At 44.7% G+C, this 25,127-nt stretch overlaps 1 protein-coding gene across 1 annotated transcript in view; it reads left to right on the top strand.

Moving 5' to 3' along the window:
- The first annotated feature begins 5,125 nt into the window (after window positions 1-5,125).
- Window positions 5,126-25,127, top strand: part of BUD13 (BUD13 spliceosome associated protein) — a 65,949-nt gene continuing 45,947 nt past the window's right edge. Inside the window, exons 1-3 of the mRNA XM_089670155.1 lie at window positions 5,126-5,282; window positions 11,338-11,428; window positions 14,544-14,628. Of these exons, the coding sequence (XP_089526281.1) occupies window positions 5,140-5,282; window positions 11,338-11,428; window positions 14,544-14,628 (319 nt within the window). The 5' untranslated portion in view covers window positions 5,126-5,139. The remainder of the gene's footprint in view (window positions 5,283-11,337; window positions 11,429-14,543; window positions 14,629-25,127) is intronic.

Consider the following 25,127-nt stretch of genomic DNA (forward strand, 5'->3'; position numbering starts at 1 on the left):
TTCCTGGATCATGTAAAGTTTGCTAGGAGAAAAAGGCGGTGGAATATAGATGTTTATCAACACTACCCTCACATTATTTACTTCGAAGACTAGAATAATATATCTACCGCTAGGCTCAGTGCACACATGTAAAACTCTATACAGGAGGGATTAATCCAAGAGTATGGCGATTCCCCTGGCGTATGTGGAATAGGTAGAATGAAAGGCCTGTTGTACCCATGCTCTGTTAAGAGAAAGGATCTTGTTCCTCAACAAATGGGTTTTTTGTAAAAAAAGGATATGAGGTTTGTGATTGTTAAGGAATTTGAACATGAGAGATCTTTTAAATTTATTGTTCAGGCTACATATGCTACAAGTTATCAGTTTAATTTCCATATTGTAAGGGAAAGCAGAATACTATACCAGGATGCTAGTCCTGGTGCAAGCAGACATGTGGGGAAACTCCAAAAACAGAGAATGTGCCAGTGGGAAAAGAGTGACTATATGAAGCACTGTGAGCCAATCAGGAAGGTAACATATTGCATAGATCACATCAAGCAAGGGACCATTGTTTGCCACAAAATTAAAACATTTGAACTCCCTACTGACCAGCAACCCCAACAAACTATGATGGTCAGTTTGATTCCCTGAACAATAAACTAAATATCCTTGCAAGTTGCAGACACTCACAACTTCAGAGTCAATAGGCCACCATCGGTGCAGCAGCAAAGTGCAAAACTAGGAGGGAAAAAGTGTCTAAAGGCGTGTCCTGTAAACAAGGTAGTTCCCAGAATGAAAGGACAAACTTTTTAACTGTGTACCTCAACATCTAGGGGATGGAACTTTCCCTGCTTATAAACAACCCTCCAAGCACCTTGAAGGAGAGAGAGGGCCCTGCAAGACTGAAATAAGGGGGCCGGAGGTAATGCCTGAGCCATGCACCAGTTTCCAGAAGTCATGATCAAAATTCAGTCACAGCACAGGATGTCAGCCACAACTGGAACAAGGTAGAGCTGGAATGTTGCTGATAATCATAGGGATGTAGATAGTTCAGGAACCCAGGCAGCTGTGGTAACAATATAGAGCCAACAGGCAAAAATAACTGTATGGCCAAAAAGAGACCCAGGAGAAATAGCCAAGGCTTACTGTAGGGTATTCATCCACATTTTGGTTTCCACAGGAGTATCAAAGAAACGCGCTGACCCTTCATGTTGTACCCGGAGGCGACTCAGGTAGAGCATACTATAGTTCATGTTCTTGTCACGGAGCTGTCTGAGAACATCATTAAAGGTTTTCCTCTTTCTTTGAAGCTCAGCCAAGAAATCCAGGAAGAGGAGGCATTCGCATGTTGTAACTTGGGGTGCTTCCTGGCTTCGGAGAGGATTTTATCCCTGTCCCAATAATTAAGAAAATGAACCAGAAATGAGAGTGGGATGTTTCCAGGGATAGCGCACCCAGTAGGTAGCCGATGTGCCCGTTCCACAACATAGGTAGGGAAAACTTCCGTGAGGCCCAGCAACTCCTTTAAGTAAGCCTCTGCCAATTCTGCTGTCTAGTCTCCCTCTGTGATCCCGAGGACCCAGACATTATTGCGCCGCAGCCTATTTTTAGCATCATCAGACTTTGTGATTGGGCACTTATTGTACTTTGCAGGTCCACTAGCACAGTGGCATGAGAGGCAGTGAGATCCTCTGCAGCGGAGATCCTAGATTCTGTGTTGGTCAGCCGGCCCCTGATCTTGTCCAGGTCGATCCTTATAAAGTTGCATTTTTCAGTAAGCTGGTCTATGCGTACCAGCAGTGATGTCTCACTCTGTTCTATTGCAGCCAGTATTGCTGTCATACCAGCCGGAGTGTGTGGTGTTGGGGCTTCTGGCCTCGTGACTGAGGCCGAGGGCGGGTGGCCAGGCAGGTGTCGCAGGCTTGGCAGATCGGTTTTTGGACAGCATCTGGAGTCTAGGCAAGGAGAGGAGGACAAGCTGTGAGGATGGATGGAGCGTTCACCAAGGCAAATATTGCAAATGGGTTAGGATTCAGTCAGGAAGACCGGGAGCTTCTCTCCAAGACGTCAACTACAGCTTACATCCAGTCCTGATCACATTTCTTGAGGCACTAAAATGCCAGGACAGTACAAACAACTCCCAAATTACCACTTTTTGGAAAGCAGACACCCCAAAGTATTTGCTGAGAGGCATGTTGAGTCCATGGAAGATTTTATTTTTTTGCCACAAGTTTTTGGAAAATTACAAAAAATGTTCTATTTATTTATACAACGTTATCACTTTAGTGAGATATTTCTCATACATGCCATGGGTATATGTGGAATTGCACCCCAAAACACATTCTGCTACTTGCTCTAAAATACACAGGTAACCCATGCTAGAAAATAACCAGATCAATGCAATAACAAATATTTTCAAGTTAATTGTGACTGCAGCACTCACTTATATTTACACATCAAATATTCAACATCAATTGTTTCCAAACTTAGTAATGTGCTATCAATCATAAATTCATAAAGAGTGCATAAATCATATTGATATCAAATTAGAGCCCCATAAAAAATTCACAGAGAAACACGTAATCCACCGTGAATGCGAACTCTTCACACCAAATGTGCACCAGCCACCTCAAGAGGTCTAACGGCATGCCCACACAGCCAAGGGATTGCTTCATATAAACTTGCTTCAGCCACTGGTAATAAGTATTACCAGTGAAGGTAATAAGTATTTGATCCCCTGCTGATTTTGAATGTTTGCCCACTCACAAAGAAATGATCAGTCTAAAAATTGAATGGTAGATGTATTGTAACACTGAGATATAGAATAGCAACAAAAAATTCAAAAGAAATGCATGTCTAACAAATTATGCACTGATTTGCATGTTCATGTGGGAAATAAGTATTTGATCCCCTTCCCAAAACAAGACTTAGTACTTGGTGGCAAATCCCTTGTTCGCAATCACAGAGGTCAGATGTTTCCTGTAGTTGGCCACCAGGTGTTGCACACATCTCAGGAGGGATTTTGGCCTACTCCACTTGGCAGATCCTTTCCAAGTCATTAAGGTTTGGTGGCTGATGTTTGGCAACTCGAACTTTCAGCTCCCTCCACAGATTTTCAATCGGATTAAGGTCTGGAGACTGGCTAGGCCAGGACCAGGACCTTAATGTGCTTCTTCATGGGCCACTCCTTTGTTGCCTTGGCCGTGTGTTTTGGGTCACTGTCATGCTGGAACACCCATCCATGACCCATTTTCAATGCCCTGGCTGAGGGAAGCAGGTTCTCATCCAAGATTTGACGGTACATTGCGCCGTCCATCGCCCCTTTGATGCGGTGCAGTTGTCCTGTCCCCTTAGCAGAAAAACACCACCAAAGCAGAATGTTTACACCATGTTTGACAGTTGGGATGGTGTTCTTGCGGTCATAGGCAGCATTCCTCCTCCTCCAAACACGGCGAGTTGAGTTGATGCCAAAGAGCTCGATTTTGGTCTTATTTGACCACAACACTTTCAACCAGTCCTCCTCTGCATCATTCAGATGTTCAGTGGCAAACTTCAGATGGGCCTGGACATGTGCTTTCTTGAGCAGAGGGACCTTGCGGGTTCTGCTGGATTTCAATCCTTGTCAGCATAGTGTGTTACCAATTGTTTTCTTGGTGACTGTGGTCCCAGCTGCCTGGAGATCATTGACAAGATCCTCACGTGCAGTTCTGGGATGATTCCTCACTGTTCTCATGATCATTGACACTCCACGAGGTGAGATCTTGCATGGTGCACCAGACCTAGGGAGAATGACAGTTGTTTTGTGTTTCTTCCATTTGTGAATGATTTCACCAACTGTTGTCACCTTCTCACCAAGCTGCTTGGTGATAGTTTTGTAGCCCAGTCCAGCCTTGTGTAGATCTACGATCTTGTCCCTGACATCCTTGGACAGCTCTTTTGGTCTTTGCCATGGTGGAGAGTTTGGAATCTGATTGTTTGATTGCTCCTGTGGACAAGTGTCTTTTATACAGGTAACAAAATTAGATTATCAGAACTCCCTTTAAGAGACTGCTTCTACTCTCAGCTTGTTACCTGTATGAAAGAAACCTGGTAGCCAGAAATCCTGCTGAATGATAGGGGATCAAATACTTATTTCCCTCATGAACATGCAAATCAGTCATCATTTGTTAGACATGCATTTCTTTTGAATTTTTTGCTATTCTGTCTCTCAGTGTTACCATACACCTACCATTCGATTTTTAGACTGATCATTTCTTTGTGAGTGGGCAAACATTCAAAATCAGCAGGGGATCAAATACTTATTTCCTTCACTGTAGCTCCTGCTAGGTATACATCAATGGTATCTGGGTGAACAGGAAGAAGCCTCCAATGACCACAAGGAAGGGTCATCAATCAAAACAGGGTTCAAATGTATTTGAAGACATGTGGGAACCAAGTCAACATTCATTCAAAACAAGAATGCAATGGCCAGGTGGTAGAAGTCATCATATATAGCCAAACACAGATTGCCTTACAAAGGTATTGAGACAAACGTCTTGTCAAGAAAGGGGGATGAATGAACCTCAAGCTCACGTCCCCATGTAGTGTTGTCTGCCAAGGTATGTCTATACACGGCATGATGGACAAGTGGTTAAATCAAGCTGCCAAAAGGCATTCTGATAGTGATCAGGCGGTTCTCAAAGGGGTGCCCCCCTCCCCCGCCTGGTGGACCCTGCAGTGGTTCTAGGGTTCTCCTGTTCCTCTGGGAAGCCCAGAACTATGGCAAAGTGCATCCTGTGGAACAGAGAATATCCATTCCCTGATCCCTACTGCCAATGACCCTGAAAGTGACATCCGGGGTCACAGGTGTCATTCCTGGGCTAGTATAGTGGAGGATGTGGCAATTCGTGTGCTAGAATGATTACACCGGAGGGCGGGGCTTTATGGGATTATCAGAATTGTATAACAGGAATAAAAATAAACAATCCCCCAATACAGCCCCCATGAAAAAAGCGCAGTGGAGGGCGAGCATGTCGGTATATATCATCAATGAAAAATCGTCCCCAAAAACCGACTCCTCCCACACACAGCCCTCCACTAATCCGCTCCCCCCTTCTGAGCCCGAAACCGGAAGTACCCGTTCACCCGGAAGTGTTCGTCCTGACAACTTCCGGTTCCAGTATGATGGCGGCGCTCGGAGGGACGTTTCCTGGGATTTCCAAGGCGGAATATCTGAAGCGATACCTGGACGGGGGGAACTCGGGAGGGGACGATGGGGAGGCTAAGAAGAAAAAGAGAAGGAAGAAGAGGCCGGAGGGGATAGGGTGAGACCCGGGGGAGGGGCATGGAGAGGACGAAGCCGGCTCATCTCCTCAGAGTCTACAGACACGACACTGCGGTATATTACCGCTTCTTATCAGTCCATGGCTGCGTATGGGAGTGTAATGGTGATTTACAGGAAGTCTATACTGAGAGGACTGTGGGGGCCATTGCTGGGCTCCTGTATTAAGATAAATGTGTGGGCCCCATTGCTGAGCTCCTCCTGTACTGGGAAAACTGCGGGGGGCCCCATTGCTGAGCGCCTCCTGTACTGGGAAAACTGCGGGGGGCCCCATTGCTGGGCTCCTCCTGTACTGGGAAGACTGCGGGGGGGCCCATTGCTGAGTTCCTCCTGTACTGGGAAGACTGCGGGGGCCCCATTGCTGGGCGCCTCCTGTACTGGGAAGACTGTGGGGGGCCCCATTGCTGAGCTCCTCCTGTACTGGGAAGACTGCGGGGGCTCCATTGCTGGGCTCCTCCTGTACTGAGAAGACTGTGGGGGCCCCATTGCTGAGCTCCTCCTGTACTGGGAAGACTGTGGGGGCCCCATTTCTTGGCTCCTCCTGTGCTGAGAGGAATGCGGGGGCCCCATTGCTGGGCTCCTCCTGTGCTGAGAGGAATGCAGCGGGCCCCATTGAATGGGCTCCTGTGCTGAGAGGAATGCAGCGGGCCCCATTGAATGGGCTCCTCCTGTGCTGAGAGGAATGCAGCGGGCCCCATTGAATGGGCTCCTCCTGTGCTGAGAGGAATGCAGCGGGCCCCATTGAATGGGCTCCTCCTGTGCTAGGAGGAGTGTGGGGGGTTCCCATTGCTGGGCTCCTCCTGGGCTGGGAGGAGTGCGGGGGGGTTCCCATTGCTGGGCTCCTGCTGGGCTGGGAGGAGTGCGGGGGGGTTCCCATTGCTGGGCTCCTCCTGGGCTGGGAGGAGTGCGGGGGGGGTTCCCATTGCTGGGCTCCTCCTGGGCTGGGAGGAGTGCGGGGGGGTTCCCATTGCTGGGCTCCTCCTGTGCTGGGAGGAGTGCGGGGGGGTTCCCATTGCTGGGCTCCTCCTGTGCTGGGAGGAGTGTGGGGGGGTTCCCATTGCTGGGCTCCTGCTGGGCTGGGAGGAGTGCGGGGGGGTTCCCATTGAATGGGCTCCTCCTGTGCTAGGAGGAGTGTGGGGGGTTCCCATTGCTGGGCTCCTCCTGGGCTGGGAGGAGTGCGGGGGGGTTCCCATTGCTGGGCTCCTGCTGGGCTGGGAGGAGTGCGGGGGGGTTCCCATTGCTGGGCTCCTGCTGGGCTGGGAGGAGTGCGGGGGGGTTCCCATTGCTGGGCTCCTGCTGGGCTGGGAGGAGTGCGGGGGGGTTCCCATTGCTGGGCTCCTCCTGTGCTGGGAGGAGTGCGGGGGGGTTCCCATTGCTGGGCTCCTGCTGGGCTGGGAGGAGTGCGGGGGGGTTCCCATTGCTGGGCTCCTGCTGGGCTGGGAGGAGTGCGGGGGGGTTCCCATTGCTGGGCTCCTGCTGGGCTGGGAGGAGTGCGGGGGGGTTCCCATTGCTGGGCTCCTCCCGTGCTGGGAGGAGTGCGGGGGGGTTCCCATTGCTGGGCTCCTCCCGTGCTGGGAGGAGTGCGGGGGGGTTCCCATTGCTGGGCTCCTCCCGTGCTGGGAGGAGTGCGGGGGGGGGTTCCCATTGCTGGGCTCCTCCCGTGCTGGGAGGAGTGCGGGGGGGGTTCCCATTGCTGGGCTCCTCCCGTGCTGGGAGGAGTGCGGGGGGGGTTCCCATTGCTGGGCTCCTCCCGTGCTGGGAGGAGTGCGGGGGGGGTTCCCATTGCTGGGCTCCTCCCGTGCTGGGAGGAGTGCGGGGGGGGTTCCCATTGCTGGGCTCCTCCCGTGCTGGGAGGAGTGCGGGGGGGGTTCCCATTGCTGGGCTCCTCCCGTGCTGGGAGGAGTGCGGGGGGGGTTCCCATTGCTGGGCTCCTCCCGTGCTGGGAGGAGTGCGGGGGGGTTCCCATTGCTGGGCTCCTCCTGTGCTGGAAGGAGTGCGGGGGGGGCTCCATAGCTAAGCTCGTGTACGGAGAGTAATGCGGGGGGCTCTTTAGCGGAGCTCCTCCTGTACTGAGAGGAATGCGGGAGAGGGGGCATTGCTGGGCTCCTCCTGTACTGAGGAATGCGGGAGAGGGGGTATTGCTGGGCTCCTCCTGTACTGAGGAATGCGGGAGAGGGGGTATTGCTGGGCTCCTCCTGTACTGAGGAATGCGGGAGAGGGGGTATTGCTGGGCTCCTCCTGTACTGAGGAATGCGGGAGATGGGGCATTGCTGAGTATCTCTTGTACTGAGAGGAATGCAGCAGCTCCATGGCTGGGCTCCTCCTGTACTGAGAGGAATGCAGGGGCCCCATTGTTGGGCTCCTCCTGTACTGAGAGGAATGCAGGGGCCCCATTGTTGGGCTCCTCCTGTACTGAGAGGAATGCAGGGGCCCCATTGTTGGGCTCCTCCTGTACTGAGATAATTGCGGGGGGCTCCATAGCTGAGCTTCTCCTGTACTGAGAGGAATGTGGGGGAGGGGGGCATTGCTGAGCTCCTCCTGTACTGAGTTCATACTAGGGCTGCCCTACATAAGAGAAACACAGAAAAGAAGTCCCTGACTCTTCCAAAAACACAGCGGTTTGGTGCACACAAACACATGCAGGTGCATGGGGATGCTGTTAACAATGGTGTTTCCTGCATGTCGGGAAAGCACATGATTTTGCAGGAGTTCCCAGTAACACACAAGTATGAACCCAGCCTTACAGCCCCCAGACAGCTGGGAAAACTGTCAGCGGTTTAACCCTTTCACACGCTGCATGTGGCTGTACATACACTTTAACAAACTGATGATTTTTTTGTCCATCTCTGCCCTAGAGATTGTAGGGGCCTAATTCTGTCCCATGAGCAGAGGGGTAACGTCCCTGAAGTCATATACAAAAGTGTGATAAATGGAGCAACTGTATATGTTTAGGTGAAACTCCAGTTACCTTTTTCTGGGTTCCTTCTACTGTTTTAAAAACAAGTATTCTCTCCACACTCCAGCACTTTCCCCAGCTTCCTCCTTGGTTCAGCACCACCCATCCTCCTTGCGCAGAAGGACAGCAGCCATCATTCTACCAGTTTCCTATAAGCAGCCTGTTGTTGACGCACCTCCTGTCAACTGGTTTTACCAGACAGGAAGTCATGGTAATTTTCACACAGAAATAAAAATGCTTTTCTCCTCACTTTTTGAGAAAAAAATTGAAGTACGCTAATAGGAAAATAATTAAAACAAACGGGTTTTAAAGAATACGTTACACCTACATTTCGTATTCCTAAAATGTGGTTGTACTTGTATGAAAAAGTATCCTGTTCTCTTTGTATTTCTTCCTTTGTGTGAAATCCCTGGTGTTCCTGCCAGTCTTTCTGCTTTCCTATTAAACACTGACCACACTAGGCAGGAGAGCACAGTGTGGCCAGTCTGGTTGTGCTGGGAACTCTTCTCCAATGGTTAGACTTGTGCTGACACTCGCCCCCCATGCACAGCCAATCACTGGGAAGATCAGTGTGTTGCTGTTTCTCTGTGATCACTTATATAAAAGGAAAAATCTGAAAGGATTGGCTTTACTTTAGATGCGTATTATACAGAATATATTTCAAGTATAAATATTCGGGATGCACCAAAATTTCGGTGGCTGAAAACACCCCTATAGGCCTTTGGCCAATACGAAAATAAGCACCGATACAGGTGCCAAAAATAACCCCGCCGCACGGTGGTTCTCAGCCTTACCTGAGAACACATTCAACGATCCTGACGCTGGGCATAGAGATCAGTGAAGGAAAGATGACCTCCACTCATCTCTATACCCTTGGAGGTCCAGAGCAACGTCATTACGTCACTTCCTGTTCCGTCACCTTGTAAACAAGGCCTTTTTTTTTTTTTTTTTTTTTTTAAAAAGCACTAGATCAATGCTGTTTTTTTTGATATAATGCTTTACATTGTAGAGGAGAGATGTGGGGTCTTATTGACCCCATATCTTTCCATAAAGAGGACCTGTCGCTGCATATTTCTATCACAAGGGATGTTTGCATTTCTTGTGATAGAAATAAAAGTGATTTAATAAAAAAAAAAAAAAGTAAAATTAAAAAAGTTTAACGTTCCCCCCCATGCTCGCGCATAGTGGTGAACACATATGTAGGCCACATATGTAAATGGTGTTCAGACAACACATGTGAGGTATTGCTGCGAACGTCAGAGCAAGAGCAATAATTCTAGCACTAGACCTCCTCTAAAACTTTCTACAGGTTACCAGTTTAAAGTTACAAAGCATCACCTATGGAGATATTTAAGTACTGTAGTGTGGCGCCATTCCACGAGTGTGCACAATTTTACAGCATGACATGTTGGGTATCTATTTACTAGGTGTAACATCATCTTTCAGATTTTACAAAAGAATTGGTGTGTGTGTGTGTATATATATATATATATATGTGTGTGTGTGTGTGTGTGTGTGTATATGTATATGTGTATATATATATATTATACATAATTTTTTTTATCATTAAAGTGTATTTTTTTGCAAAAAAAAAAAATAGCATATGATAAATATATACATTTTTAAAAACTGTCCATTTCAGTTTTCGGCTAAGTGCATCCTGAATTTTCGGTTTCGGTACCAGAATTTTCATTTCGGTGCACCACTAATACAAATGCGGTAGTTGGGTAGATCAATGCAGTCATTACTTTTTTATTTGGTAGTCCTGCTGCCAATTTAGAATGCTGAAAACAATTTATTCACCCTATCAATAAAATGTATAGCAATGGTGGCAGTGCAGGCAATCAAATCTGCTCCTCTTAAAACAAAAAAAGAAAAAAAAAAAACACAGACTCCCTCAAGCAAAGGGTCATGATTATTACTTAAAGTGGAACTTCACTCTCTCAATCAGCATTGACTATTCTTAATCCTTATGCTGCTATCATTAGCAAATAGATAAGAAAGTGTATCATACTTGTGTGGTTTTTTTTTTTGTACATTTCCTCAGCTACTTCCTGGTTTCCATTCCTGAGCAAATTATGTCATACATTACAGGAGTCTTCAGGTGGGGAAGAGGGGTTTTCTCAGCTAAGCGCACCCTCCTGCCTGCATGCCTGAGCTAACGGCAGATGGATTCCAGAAAGTAAATGCTACATTAATCTTCTGCCTTTACTCAAGGTGGCCACAGCCAGATATGGTAAGGGCAGTTTTTCAAAGTGATTCCTCAGTGAAATAAAGCATGGGGACATGGATGGATGGGAGGGGGGGGGGGGGGGGGTTTGCTTTGAATATTAAAAATGAATTAAATTGTGTTTTGGATTGTGATGCTCAGTTGCAGTGTAGTTCCACTTTAAGTTTTGGTCACGTCTGGCTTACGTTTAAGCTACCTACTGGTGTGATCCTCCCCTTTGGCAGTAGACATGTGACCGACTGTCAGAAAAATTGGTTACATGAGCCAATGCTCGGGTGAGCACTTGTTTTGCTGACGTAGAGGGTTTGGTTTCCAAAACCTTTTAGAGTCCACTTTAATTTTTCACTTAAAATAGAACTAAAGGCAAAGCTTTATTTTTAGTTTTGGGTAGGGTGAAGAGTGATTAGAACACCTTTCAAGTTTGCTTTGCTGTCTGCCCACGTTGGGGAGGTTCACCCCCCCTATTTCTGTTTGCCTGTTTACTGTTATCACTGAGAGTGAAAGTAAAAATAAAAATCCAACATTTTCAGTTGTCACCAGAACAGGATTAGAGGGAAAAATCTTTCAGTGGTGACCCTGGTAACAACTAGGGATTTACTCTCATTTCTTGTGTAGGTCATGGAACAGGAAATATAAGGAAATCTTCCCAATGGGACACAGAGGGCAAAAAACAACTGACAGGTGTTATAACCCCTCCTTTACTCTATCCAAAAAAGTTTTGCCATTAGTTCTACTTTAATATAAATACATCTTCGGGGACATACTTTCCTTAACTAAACAGTACCATCAACTAAAACACCATATATAATTCTTGTAGCAGCTTGATCATTATATGATTTTGTTTTCTTGCAGTATGCGGATAGTAGATGATGATGTGGAAGACTGGAAGAAGGAAACTAAGACCAATGAGGAGGTTGTTGAAGAGGAAGAGGACCAACCAGTGGTAGACATCTTTCACTCTTCTTAAACAGAACCTCTGACCATGCTATGGACATTCAAGTATTTTACTTATTCTTAGCAAGCAGCACATGAGCATTAAAGCAAGCACTTACTGACCTCTATAGCTGAAGGCATTATGCATGCAATTAATCTTCAAAATTCTAAGCAGCAGTGCTGAAGTCCTTCTTTAAGCAACTTAATTCACACTGCCCCTCCTTCCCAGACCACCTTTTATGTATTAAATCACTGCTGGAAGGAGAGAGCAGGGTGAGCTGAGCTGCTGAGAAAAGTTGAACAACTTCAGTGGTTGTATTGTGATGTTTGAGTTTTAATTTCTCCACAGAACCTGTAGCTATATAGATCATTGAGGACATTATTTAAAGCTCATTTCCTACTTGTTAGGATTAGATAAATACCATATATCCAAAACCTGGCTGCAGGTTCAGTTAGGCCTAAGGTGAACATATTTCCTGGATTAGCAATGCAGCTTCCTACATTTGTGCTCAAATGTTTGCATACCCTGGCAGAAATTGTGAAATTTTGATATTGAAAATATGACTGATCGTGCCAAAAAAATGCTCTTTTATTAAGGATGATGATCATATGAAGCCATTTATTATCAAATAGTTTTGGTAAAAGCAGCGCATGGTTGGACATAATGCAGCTAGCATGAAAGGATGAACCCCTATATCCTCGAACATATAAAAAAATGAAATGCAGCGCTATAAAATGTGATAAAAACAAGTCATTAGTGCATGAATGAATGTATACATATATTAATAAAGTGACAATAGTTGCAAATGCAAAGTGAGGTGCTTGAAGTAAGCGTTAACGTGAATGGTTTTCAATCCGTGTTTTGCAATTTAGCAGCAAGAAAGTGATATTAATAAATATAAAGTGACAATGGTGAACAGTCCAGTATAAAATGCAATTATTCAGGAAAAAATTGCAAGAAACAGTAAAAACTGTCCAAAATAATCTCCGTGATGAATAGGTGAAAGTGACTCCGTGCTAGGAAATGCTGTATGAATACACTCACCAGAAGCGCATATTAAATGCTCATAATATATCCAGCCCTTCCACAGGTAAGGAAAACTTCCATTAGTAGGATCATGGTAGGAAAAAACCCCACTGGCTTCTCACAGTATTACAGGGAAGACTTTAAACGCCACCACCACCGCTGGCATTACAGGGATGGCTCAGGGTCCCTCTCCACCATGGATAGAACCAGCAGAAACGGTATATTCCACCTTAGGGAAAATAGCTTGCAGAAACGAGCCGCAACAGGAGTGCTGATAGTGTAGTAGTTTAATTATTTCATAAAATAAAAGAACATCCACGTGGGTACAGAGTAAAAGACAAGCTGGCAGCAAACGCTCACAAAAATGCCCTCTGGACCACCGTGAGGACACGTGACGGCAGGCTCCTCCCTAATGGAGGACATCTTTTTATGTCCTTTTCCATCTTTATAAAGTTCCATTACCTTGTTACGCAGGACTTTTGACAGTTCTTTTCTGATCCCCATGGCTCAGTATCTAGCCTAGTCAGTGCTTCCACGTAAGAGCTAACAAACTCATTGGCTATTTATACACTGACACTAATTGCAATTTAAAAAGCCACAAATGTGGGACATTAATCTCTAATTGGCATTTTAACCCGTGTGTCACCTTGTGTGTCTGTACCAAGGCCAAACATTCCAGGGTATGTAAACTTTTGATCCGGGCCATTTGGGTGATTTCTGTTGTTATGATTTAAAAAGGAGCCAAACAACTATTTGATAATAAAACAGATATATGCGAGCACACATAAAAATATATATATGTAGCAGCTGTGCACCAGGTAACCATAAAAACCTCAAACAATGTAAATCAAAAAGTGCAGCGCTAAAAAGGGAAATACAGTATGAGTAGTACACGTATCTACATCATTAGATAAACAGTTCATTAGGTGACTTGAAGTGACTTTCAGGTGTTCTCATGTGACTGTATCCTCCTATTATTAGTAAGGTGCTGTGATCTAAAGTGCGCACTTTATATCACAGCACCTTACTAATAATAGGAGGATAAACTATTTGATAATAAATGGCTTCATATGATCATCATCCTTCAATAAAAGAGCATTTTTTGTCATCAGTCATGTTTTCAATATCAATGCCAAAATTTCACAATTTCTACCAGGGTGTGCAAACTTTTGAGCACAACTGTATGTTACCTCTCCACTGGGATCAATGGATCTGAATCTTCACCTCTGTGTTATTAGCATGAAAGGGTTCAAGGAAGCAGGAAAGCCCAACCAGAAAGAATTAAAGTAAATCAAAGTAAAATTACAGATCTTTTGCAGTAATTAGTTGTTTGATTAGAGCGTTGGTTCTGAAAAACCAATGTAGCCAATCTTTGAAAATGTACAGATTATTACAGGGCAGCCATGTGCAGAAGATGAAAAGCCGACCCATTCAACAGGTAGGCTCCGTCTTCCTCCTTTGAACCTTAAGTACTGTTAAAGCCACACTCCCAGGAAACTTGAAAATTCTTCCTTGCAGTGGGGTTGCATGTACACTGCAAGGGTGTTAAACTGCTTGTTTATGTCTAGGAGGCATGGAAAAATTAGATTTACTTACTTGATTCTCTGCACTGCTAGACCGGTCTCTGCAGTGTCTTCTCTTCCATACTTGTACAGTCTAAGGTCCTGACATCCTTAAGACCAGTGCAGGGTCCATAGCTCTGCATTTGACATGAGGACGCCAAGGGACAGTCCAGTGCTGGAGCATTTGGGAGTGCCATCCGCTAGGAGAGCAGTGGATAAGATACGTAAAACTGCTTGTACTCTCCCGTAGACGAAACTAACCGTTAACACTGCAGGGAAAATTGGAGTTGGGCTTTAAACGGTTTGCTTCCTTTTTGATTGCATTGAGTAAAGTATTGGATATTAAAATTCCGTGTTTGTGTCTTCAGGCACATGGTTTTCTTTGAATAATCTTATTTGTTAATGTAAAATTACATTTTCTTTACATGGCAAGGTAAAATAATAGTACCTGTGCTCTAGTTTACTGCCTGGCCTTTAGAAATCTGGAGGTAGTCTTTAGCATGTGATGTTGTAAATACCAGTCTTATGCTTTTTAGGTGGCAGAGTTTGTAGACGAAAGGCCAGAGGAAGTGAAACGAATGGAAGAATTTAGGAACAGCAACAAGTGGAAGCGTATCCAAGGTAAAAACAACATCACACTGACATCAGACTGTCTTTCTTAATGGTGCATCACAGGACACCTTCAGGTGCATGGACTCTGGCCAAAAAAAGGCAGAAATCCTTGCTCAGGTTTTAATTTGCATAATTAAATCTTTGCACGTGTTTGCATATGCTTGGGCATAATTTTCTGGTTTCCTGGGAACATGAACACTTGTGTTGCAGATTTCTACTGTAGAGGGGAGCCAATATTTCAACTTCTCCACCACAGCCCTTGCACAGTGCAGCTTCAGCACCAGGGTGCAGCAAGTACTTAGAGAAACTTGTTCATCTGGCATGACTGCCACTTGGGTATTTTGACTTGGGCCAAACCAGTAGGAATTGACAAAGTTTGCTGAAATTAGCCAGAGTGCAGTGGGACACTATGGAGGCTGCCTCCGAGGAAAACGGGCACCAGTGGCACACGGGTAAGCTGGCAGAAGGTTAACATTTTTTGACTATGCATTTGGTGGTGGTGGTCAGTTCATGACTAGGCTTCTGGGATTCCTTGGCAGTGTGTCCCTAGAAGTCTCACAGGCACCTGGCTTTTTTGGTTTACAGCACTGTGTGAGGGAGAGGTTTTGCTACTCAGAGCTCTGTGGTATTCAGCGTCTACCCTTTTAATTTCTTCTGCTTGCTCCTAAGACTAAAGAGGCCCCTAAGAAGGACAAGCCTGCTCTTAAGAAGTAATGATCCAACTGTGGCACTAAGCTGTTGTCCAATTATAACAAGGCCTTCTGCTGTCCGTGTATTGCTAATTTGTTAAAGGCAGAGGCAGAATCTCCTTACAACTATCTTACAGACTGCGCCACAGAGAAATATTGCTGAGAGTATTACATTTAAACGATGTATACTCCTTGCTGCTGCTATTCATGATGTACAATCATGAATCAAAGCTGGCAAATAATGGAACAGCGCTGACCTTCTAACGACTAAAAAAATGTGCACTACAATCGATTACCTCCCTCTAAAAATGTGTACCTGAATCTGTAATCTTCTCCAAAACTCCCTATACCATATGAAAATATAACACCCACTAATATAAAGTGCACCTTAATACCATCTACCATCCCCTACTCTGCCAATGTAAATAAAGTGCAAATAATGTGCTACATGTACATACATACATAAAATATCTACAGTTGCAAGAAAAAGTATGTGAACCCCTTGGGATTACGTGGAGTTTTGCATGAATTGGGCATAAAATGTGCTCTGAACGTCATCTAAGTCACAACAATAGAAGAACACAGTCTGCTGAACATAATACTACACAAACATTAGATGTTGCCATGGTTTAATTGCACATAACATGTAAACATTCACAGTGCAGGGAGGAAAAAGTATGTGAGGCCCTAGCTTAATGACTTCTCCCAGAGCTAATTGGAGCCAGGAGTGAGCCAACCTTGACTCCAATCAGTGTGATGATATTGGATGTGTTGCTGACAGCTGTCCTGCCCTTAAAAAACGCACACCTGTTTTGGGTTTACTGGTTTCAAGAAGCAGTCTGATGTGAACCATGCCTCGCAGAAAAGAGCTCTCAGAAGACCTACGATCAAGAATTGTTGACTTGCATGAAGCTGGAAAGGGTTACAAACGTATCTCCAAAAGCCTTGATGTTCATGTGTCCACGGTAAGACAGACTGTCTACAAATGGAGAAAGTTTAGCTCTGTTGCTACTCTCCCTAGGCGCGGTCGTCCTGTAAAAATGACTGCAAGAGCACAGCATAGAATGCTGCATGAGGTAAAGAAGAATCCCAGAGTGTCAGCTAAAGACCTACAGAAATCTCTGGCACATGCTAACATTTTTGTTGACACATCTACAATAAGGAAAACATTAAACAAGAATGGAGTACATGGGAGGACACCACGGAGGAAGCCATTGCTGTCCAAAAAGAATATTGCAGCACGTTTGAAATTTGCAAAAGAGCACCTGGATGTTCCACAGCACTACTGGCAAAATATACTGTGGACAGATGAAACCAAGATTGAGTTGTTTGGGAAGAACACACAACACTATGTATGGAGAAACAAAGGCACAGCACACCAACATCAAAACCTCATCTCCACTGTAAAACATGGCGGAGGGAGCATCATGGTTTGGGGCTGCTTTGCTGCCTCAGGGCCTGGACGGATTGTTGTCATTGATGGGAAAATGAATTCCACAGTTTATCAAGACATTTTGCAGGAAAACGTACGACCATCTGTCCACCAACTGAAGCTCCGCAGAGGATGGGTGATGCAACAGGACAATGACCCAAAGCATACAAGTAATTCAACAAAACATTGGCTGCAACAGCACAGAATACGCCTTCTGGAGTGGCCCAGTCAGAGTCCTGACCTCAACCCGATTGAAATGCTGTGGCATGACCTTAAGAGGGCGATTCACACCAGATATCCCCAGAATATTGCTACACTGAAACAGTTTTGTGAAGAGGAGTGGTCCAAAATTACTCCAGATCGTTGTGCAGGTCTGATCTGCAACTACAGGAAACGTTTGGTTGAGGTTATTGCTGCCAAAGGAGGGTCAACAAGTTATTAAGTCCAAAGGTTCACATACTTTTTCCTCCCTGCACTGTGAATGTTTACATGTTATGTGCAATTAAACCATGGCAACATCTAATGTTTGTGTAGTATTATGTTCAGCAGAGTCTGTTCTTCTATTGTTGTGACTTAGATGATGTACAGAGCACATTTTATGCCCAATTCATGCAAAACTCCACATAATCCCAAGGGGTTCACATACTTTTTCTTGCAACTGTATATCATATACCATCCCTTTGCTGTAGTGCAAATTAATAACAATCAAAGTGCGAACGGTGTCCAAGTAAAGTGCAAAATAATTCTAAAATTCTATAATGTCCGTCCCATATCCACCCAGAATCTCCTTATGCAAAGTTTCTTAGATCCTTTAGGGAGGAAGTGGCTTCCACCTTTCAAGCCTTCTGTAAGCTCGTATACAATGTTAAAGTCCAGACTCCTCTACCAGTCAGTCAGAGCAAGTGCCCTCTTCTGCTCCAGAAACCCACAGTTAGAGGACCCAGATTCTTCAGCCTCAAAAGTCAGAACAAGAGAGGGTCAGGCTAAAGCCTCTAAGGTAAATCATTTAAACTTTCACTGAAAGAAGTAAATGACCTTTCGGGGCTATGTACATTACGTTGGAAATTTAGGAGGAAGAGATGCAATTCTTGAGATAGGATTTAATGGGTTGAACAAAGGAAAACAACAAGTTTTTTTCCAGTTCATCAGGTCATGATCCATATAATTCTTGGAAGGAGGGATCAGAGCCTGAGAAGAGACCCTTTCCATTTGATCATAGATTCCATTTGAAGATTTCCATTTGATGATAGTCCAGATGTGGTATGGAACAAGTGTCTAAAATTGGACACTCCTTTACCCAAAATCTCTAAGCATTCAGATTTAGCTTTTGAAGACATGGGGCACCTCACTGTTTTCATAGAGGTTATATCCTGAAGAGGGCTTGGGATGCCTGCATGGCCAACCTGATGCCTGCCCTGGCCACTACTTCTGTTGCCAGGAACTTTGAATTTTGGCTTTCCCAGTTATAAGAGCATCTTCTAGCCTGTACTCCTAGAGAAGAGTTGCTGAAATCCTTCCCTACTCTTTCCAAAGCAGTTGGTTTCATAGCAGACACCACTGCTGAGTCAGTAAACTTGTCTGCAAGAGCAGCGACCTTCTTTGCGGCAGTAAGAAGGTCGATCTGGTTTAAAACTTGGTCAGGGGACATGGCCTCCAAATTGCGCTTATACAATGTGCCATTTTCAGGCAACCTCCTGTTCGCCCATGACTTAAAGTTGGCCCTTGAAAGGACCACAGACAGGAAGACAGCTTTTCCAGTAAAGAAAAAGTCCTTTACAAGAAGTTTTTCTATCCCCATAGAGAACAATCCAAAGAGAGAGAGAGGGGGAAAAAAACGAAAGGAGAAAGCAAAAGTAAATGTTCTGTTTAACCCTTCTGGCCAGAACACTCTGAAGCAAATATTCAGAGCCAGCATGTGGTCAAGTTTTCCCAAGTCATCTTCCAGGACAGCTTCACATGAGAGGCTCCTCCCACCAGGAAACACCCGATCCACTTTTTCTCCCATAAGTAGCCTCTCTCCACAGGGCACCCTCAGTATTAGTGTTTCCTCCGGCCAGGAACGACTCCTGTTTATTTTTTTGTCCATGGCCGTCTGGTGGGGTACAGAGGCCTCCTGGATGGGGCTAACCCTCTCTCTTCATTGAGGCAGGGGCCTTTGCGGGGTGGCCTCACTCAAGGTTCCCTTTGGATTGGGGGGACACAGCACCCTCTACTATGGTCCTGCAGGCTCACCGGGGGGGGCTAGAGCCTGCTCCACCGACCTATCAAGTAAGAGACCGCTACCCTGTGGGGGCAAACCCTATGTTTCCTCCGCTGTACGCCATATCTGATGGGAGGCGTGGGTCGATGACGTCACTCCCGAGCGCCGAGGCTTGTGAATGTCACTTCCCGAGTTTTTTTTTCCTAAAAACCTTAAAAGGCTGTTTCCGTTGAAGGAAGATGCTTCTATGTGGGAGTCTTGCCCGAAACCGGATGCTCCCCTCTTGAAGATTTCAAAATCCATGGATTTATCTTTCGAAGACTTAGGTTCCCTAGAGGACCCAATGGACTGCAAGGCCGACACATTTCTCAGAAGAGCATGGGAAGCATCTGCAGTAAACTTTAAACCAGCAATAGCAACAACCTGCGTTTCCAGAACCCTAGACGTATGGTTGGGCCAGCTTCACTCTCATCTTGAACAAGCCACACGCAATGACAACAGACTACCTAGAATGCATTCATCCTAGACACAATTTGAAATGGCTACAGGATAGAATTTTCACAACTCCCCCCTCACCGGTTCTTCAGACTATCAAGAGTGGTACAGAAAATACTGATGTCTCAGGCCAGAATCATCCTGATCGCTCTGTTCTGGCCCAAAAGGTCATGGTTCTCCTTCCTGAAAGAACAGCCTAATGAACCCATGGACGATACCACCCATGAACGACCTACTAGTACAGGGGGCAGTTGCACACCCACATCCGGAAAAGCTGTCCCTGACAGCATGGCTTCTGAGCGGAGTAGGCTAGCTAAAAAAGTCTTATCAGAGAGAGTGGTAGAAAAAGTCTACAAATGCCATTTACAACAAAATCTGGAGGAAGTTTTCCTACTGGAGAAATGGGAGCAAGTCGTCAGGATCTCCTATCCTAAACACAGTACTCAAATTCCTTCAAGCCGTGGCAGACAAGAACTTAACTGCCAATACACTCAAAGTGCAAGTAGCTGCCCTGTCTGACCACCAGGAGATCCTCCGCCAACTTCAGCTCCAGGAAGTTAGATTCCTGAGGGCCATCTCCAGACGCAGAGTGCCATGCATGCCACAATACTCTCTCTGGGATCTAGGCACAGTTCTAAAAAGTTTCCAACAGGAGCCATTTGAACCCTTGGGAAAATGCTCTCTTGGGCACTTGACTCTCAAAAGCACCCTCTTGATAGCCCTAGTCTCGGCTCGCAGAGTCAGTGAACTGCAAGCTTTGTCAGTGATAGAGCATTACTGCACAATCCTGTTGGATAGGATTATCCTCCATACGGACCTGGCATTCCTACCAAAGGTTGTCACATTTCCATAGAACACAAGAAATTGTAATACCATCCTTTTGTGGGAGCCCAAGCAACGCCAAAGAGACTACAAAAAAAAATTGATGTAAGAATATGCCTAATCGCGTACATCAAGCGCACTAAAACATGGAGATGCTCGTCCAGCCTCTTCGTCTTATTTTAAGGACCAAGGAAGGATACAGTGCCTCTAAAGGCACATCATAAGATGGATAAAAGCCATCTCAGAAGGATACAAAACTGCGTCACTGGCACCACCACCTGGCTTGAAAGCGCGCTTGACTAGGGCCACCGCAGCTACATGGGCAGAGATAGCTGGCTTTTCCCCCGGACAGATCTGCAGGGCTTCTGCATGGTCCAGCTTCAGCATCTTCGCCAGTCACTACTGGTTGGACCTGATCGCCAACAAGGACCAGGCGTTTGGCAGGAAGGTCTTGCAAGCAGCAGTCCCGCCCTAATGTACATATTCCTATTCAATCCTCTCATGTGAAGCTGTCCTGAAAGATGACTTGGGAAAACGCAGTTATTTACCTGTTAACTGTATTTCCAGGGATCTTCCAGGACAGCTTAGCTCCCTCCCGATTACTGCATAGTTACATGTTGGCGTTCCGTCATTCAGTGGACTGGACATATATTGTTCCTACTGTTATCTTTATGCTTTATCCTAGGCCTTCGGTTATATTCCTGTACTGAGGGTCCCCTGTGGAGAGAGGTTACTTATGGGAGAAAAAGTGGATCAGGTGTATCCTGGTGGGAGGAGCCTATCTCTCATGTGAAGCTGTCCTGGAAATACAGTTAACAGGTAAATAACTGAGTTTTTACACCTTTGTCCATTACCACCGGGTGGACATGTTGGTGATTCAGGAGAAGGCATTTGGTAGGAAGGTCCTCAAAGCTGTGGTTCCCCTTAATTGGGTGAGTACTTATTCATCCTCTCGGGTGCTGTCCTGGAAGATGACTGGACTTGGACTTACCAGTAATTCTATTTCCAGTAGTCTTCCAAGACAGCACGTTTTCACTTGGTTTCATATAGTTCGATATTGTTGTTTTGTGTGAATTTTTTTTCAGCACTGTCCTTTGGTTCTTGGGTTGACTGGCCATGTCCTGAGGGACTGACTTTTAAAAAGCTGAAGGCAAGGTTTTTTCCTGTCCCAGTGTGAGGAGCACCATCTCTCAAGTGCTGTCCTGGAATACTACTGGAAATAGAGTTACCAGTAGGTCTAACTCAGCTTTCTTTTTTGAACACCCCATTGGAGCCGATTGGGATCCTTGTTTTGTACAAGAGTGAGGTAGCTGAACCTGTCAGGAGCAATAGCTTGTCCCGGTTGATTTAAGGAATCCTTTGATTTGACGCCCAGGGAGCGGTTATACAGGATTATAATTTTGCACAGAATATGGACTATGTTTGTGCACAAAATACTGGATATGTTCACAGGAGTGTATTAAAAGCGCATTTGTGGACTGTGATGATTTTTTGATTTTAGCACAATTTTGGTTTTCAAAGCTTTTTTTAAAAAATTGAAGTGTGGTGCACTTATGTTTTATAAATAAGAGTTTTATAAGTCACAGTTATGTGATTTCAGCCCAAAAATGTTTTCAATGCTTTCTTTAGAAATTGGAGTGTGAATGTTTATTTATTTTTGTATTGTAGTTTTATAAGTCATACTTTTATTGTTTTTGTTTACATTTTGGGTGCAGTATAGCAGTTTGCATAATATTTGTCTTCAGGCTATTGTAACTTGCGCATATTCTTAAAAACATTTTTGGTGAGCACAAGTTTTTTAATTTGAAGTGAAAATGAAAAGTTGCCAACACAGTACACTGGGTTATTTTAGAACATTGTTAAACAATACTCCACAGCCCCCTGTTCAACATTAGAAAGCAAGGAAAGCATGTAAGGATTTTTAAGCAAGTAAAAAGAACCTAAATAGGTTACTAGCATTTTTTTTATTATTCATTTTTTTAAATTATGTTAGTGGGAATATGTAGCAAATATAAAGTAGGTGTTATCCAAATTAGGCTGCAAGAGTGGAAATACCCTTGAATATGGTTTCTACTTTGCAGGCATCTTCTTTTTGACCTCTCTGAGAAATTCCCTTGTCTTTTCCTAATATGCAAGGTATTTTTTTGGTTGACATTGCTTTTGCTCACGGAGTCTCGGACTTGGCTGTCCTTTAATGCAAGGAACTTTTCTTGGTTCATCTCCAAGGCAAGGTGTTGAGATCTTGGACTTCTTTTTTTACCTAAGTTGGTTTCTTCGTTCCACCTGAATAAGGGCATTATGTTCCCACCTTTTTGTACAAAATTTTCTAAGCTTCCTACAGAGAACGTGCTTCATCCTGTGGATGTTATTTTAGCTGTTTGAGTACCATAGTTTCACTTTGACAGCCTGATTGCTTGTTTGTTTTTCCTGAGTGTCCTCACAAGGGTCAGGCTTCTTCTCGAACTACCATTTCCTGGTGGGTTTGTCAGCTTATTTCTCAGGCCTGTGCTATCAATTGCAAAGTTTGTTCTTTCCAGGTCAAGGCTTATTCCACCAGGGATGCCAGTACTTCTTGGGCAATTCATCATCAAGCATCTGTTCAAGTTTGAAGGCTGCTACCTGGTCTTCTTTTAACACATTTACAGAAGTTCTACCAGGTAGACTTTCACGCCTCTGTGGATGCTATTTTTGGTTTAAAGGTCTTGCTATCAGCTTTGTAGTGGGGCTCCTCCTATTTTGTTTGTGCTTTTCGACATGTTTGGCTTTGTTGTTTGTTGCCCATTCCTTGTGTTCAGTGATTTAATCATGAATATGAAGTCCCCCTTGTCCTGCAACCTGTGATTTAAGAAATAAGGATTTTTGGGTTATATGTAAAAATCTTCTTCCTGGAGTATATCACAGAACAAAGAGATACCTCCCCTCTTGTATGTTCCTTATTGCTTGCTACAAAACTGAGCCTTGGCTGAGCTTGGACAGGTTATACTTGGATGGGGATTCCTGCCCTTTTTTGGCTAGTGTCCATTCATCTGAAGGTGGCAGCAGAGCCCAAGTAGTAATGAACATCAACGTGGTTCTAAAGCCTAAACATTTTTACCTTAATGCATTCCCTATATTAAGGTAAAAATTACAGTAGTATCGCCCCCTTCCCTTCCCTTATTCTTGCCTTACTTGATCCAGAACTATGCCCGTAGTCTTATTTCCTCTCTCCCTCTTCACACAGGGACTGACAAGCAGGTAGTGGAAACCATTGGCTCTTGCTGCTGTTAGTCAGATCCTCTGACAACAGAGGGGGGATGGGACAGAGATGCTTTATATGTGTCTATGGATGCAGGCAGTGCGTCTTGGGATTGAGTCCGCAGGTGTGCCTCCATAGCAAGCAGCATCCTGTGTTTACACACTCAGAATTGAAGGGGCACCTATGGGGAGAGGAGGTTGGGGATTCTCTGTGCAATTCCATGCAGGAAAAGATATATTTTTTTTAATTTTCAATAGTATTTATTGAAGATTTTTAAACCGTACATGTTATCAAAGTACGGTTCAAGACAACAACTTTCAAGACTAGGGAAATAAGTATGGGAAATACATTCCCCACCATTTGGCTGGGGACATATGTAACATCGTTTAAGTTATCCTGAGAGCTGGTTGGGTAAAGAACCATAACTGTGTGTAAGATATATAGAAAAAAAGGAGAGGGAATAGATGTCAGGTTGGGGGGGGGGAGGGTAACAGGTAAAAGAAGGGGGGAAGTAACATACCAGTCTAATGCAAGAGATTCATAGTTACGTACATTCAAGTAATCAGCATTTTACGGAACAATTCGGGTTTCGTAGCCATCTAGCCCAATGGAATTTATACTTATGGTAGGAGGAATTGTTTAGGGCTGATCTTCTCTCCATATCACATTAAACGTTAAGATCTGTTATAAGCGAAGAGAGAGAGGGAGTTTTGGTAGAATTCCACAATTTTGTAAGATTGGTTTTAGTGGCCGCTAGTATGTGGATGACAATAGTACGAGATTCTCTTGGGAATTGATCAATTCCTATATGGAGTAATGCAAGAGCAGGGTTGGATGTAATTGGGCCTTCAGCTAGTGTTGAGATTATTTGGAAAACAGAGTTCCAGTATGATCGAAGGGATTTGCACATCCAGAGTATATGGAGAGTTGACCCTGTGTCCACGCACTGTCTCCAGCAAGCAGGGGAGCATTGAGGATAGAATAGGGAAAGCTTGACCGACGTCGGGTACCACTGGTGTAAAATTTTTAAGTACGTTTCCCAGTGGGAACTGCATCGGGAAGCCTTATAGGTGATGGTAAAGGTTTTTTCCCATGTTTGTGGCAGGATTGGCTGTGAGAGAAGTTTCTCCCAGTTGCTTAGAGAAGTTGTCTGTAAGGAAAATTAAAAACTCATGATGTATGTGTAAAAGGTAGATATCCCTCTTCTCGGGTATTGAGATTTGTTAAAGAATTTGTGTACAGAAGTAGGGATGTTCAACATAAGTGGAACAATTGTTTTCTGTAGAGAGTGTGCTATTCTCAAGTAGGTGAAATTTTCCGAGTCAGGGAGATTGAATTTCCTTTGTAAGGTGGAGAAGGGGTCTAGAATGTTTTTCGTATATAAGTCTTGTATATGAGCTATTCCTCGTTTTTCCCACTGAAGCAGGTTTAAAGAGGGAATAATGAGGTAAAGCATGGTAATAGGAGTAGGCACCGATGTGTTTTCGGACGAATTGCAATTTAAGAGATCATACCATGCATATAAAGATGCCTGAATGCATGGGTGGTGGAGTATAATTTTGGTCGATAGTATTCTTGGTGTAAACAGTATATCCCTTATTAAGATCGGGTTATGAGGTAGAGTTTCCATAGTAG

The sequence above is a fragment of the Staurois parvus genome, unplaced genomic scaffold (assembly GCF_062004578.1).
Source record: "Staurois parvus isolate SC_StPar_1 unplaced genomic scaffold, SC_StPar_1.0 ptg000087l, whole genome shotgun sequence".
Taxonomy (NCBI): Eukaryota; Metazoa; Chordata; class Amphibia; order Anura; family Ranidae; genus Staurois; species Staurois parvus.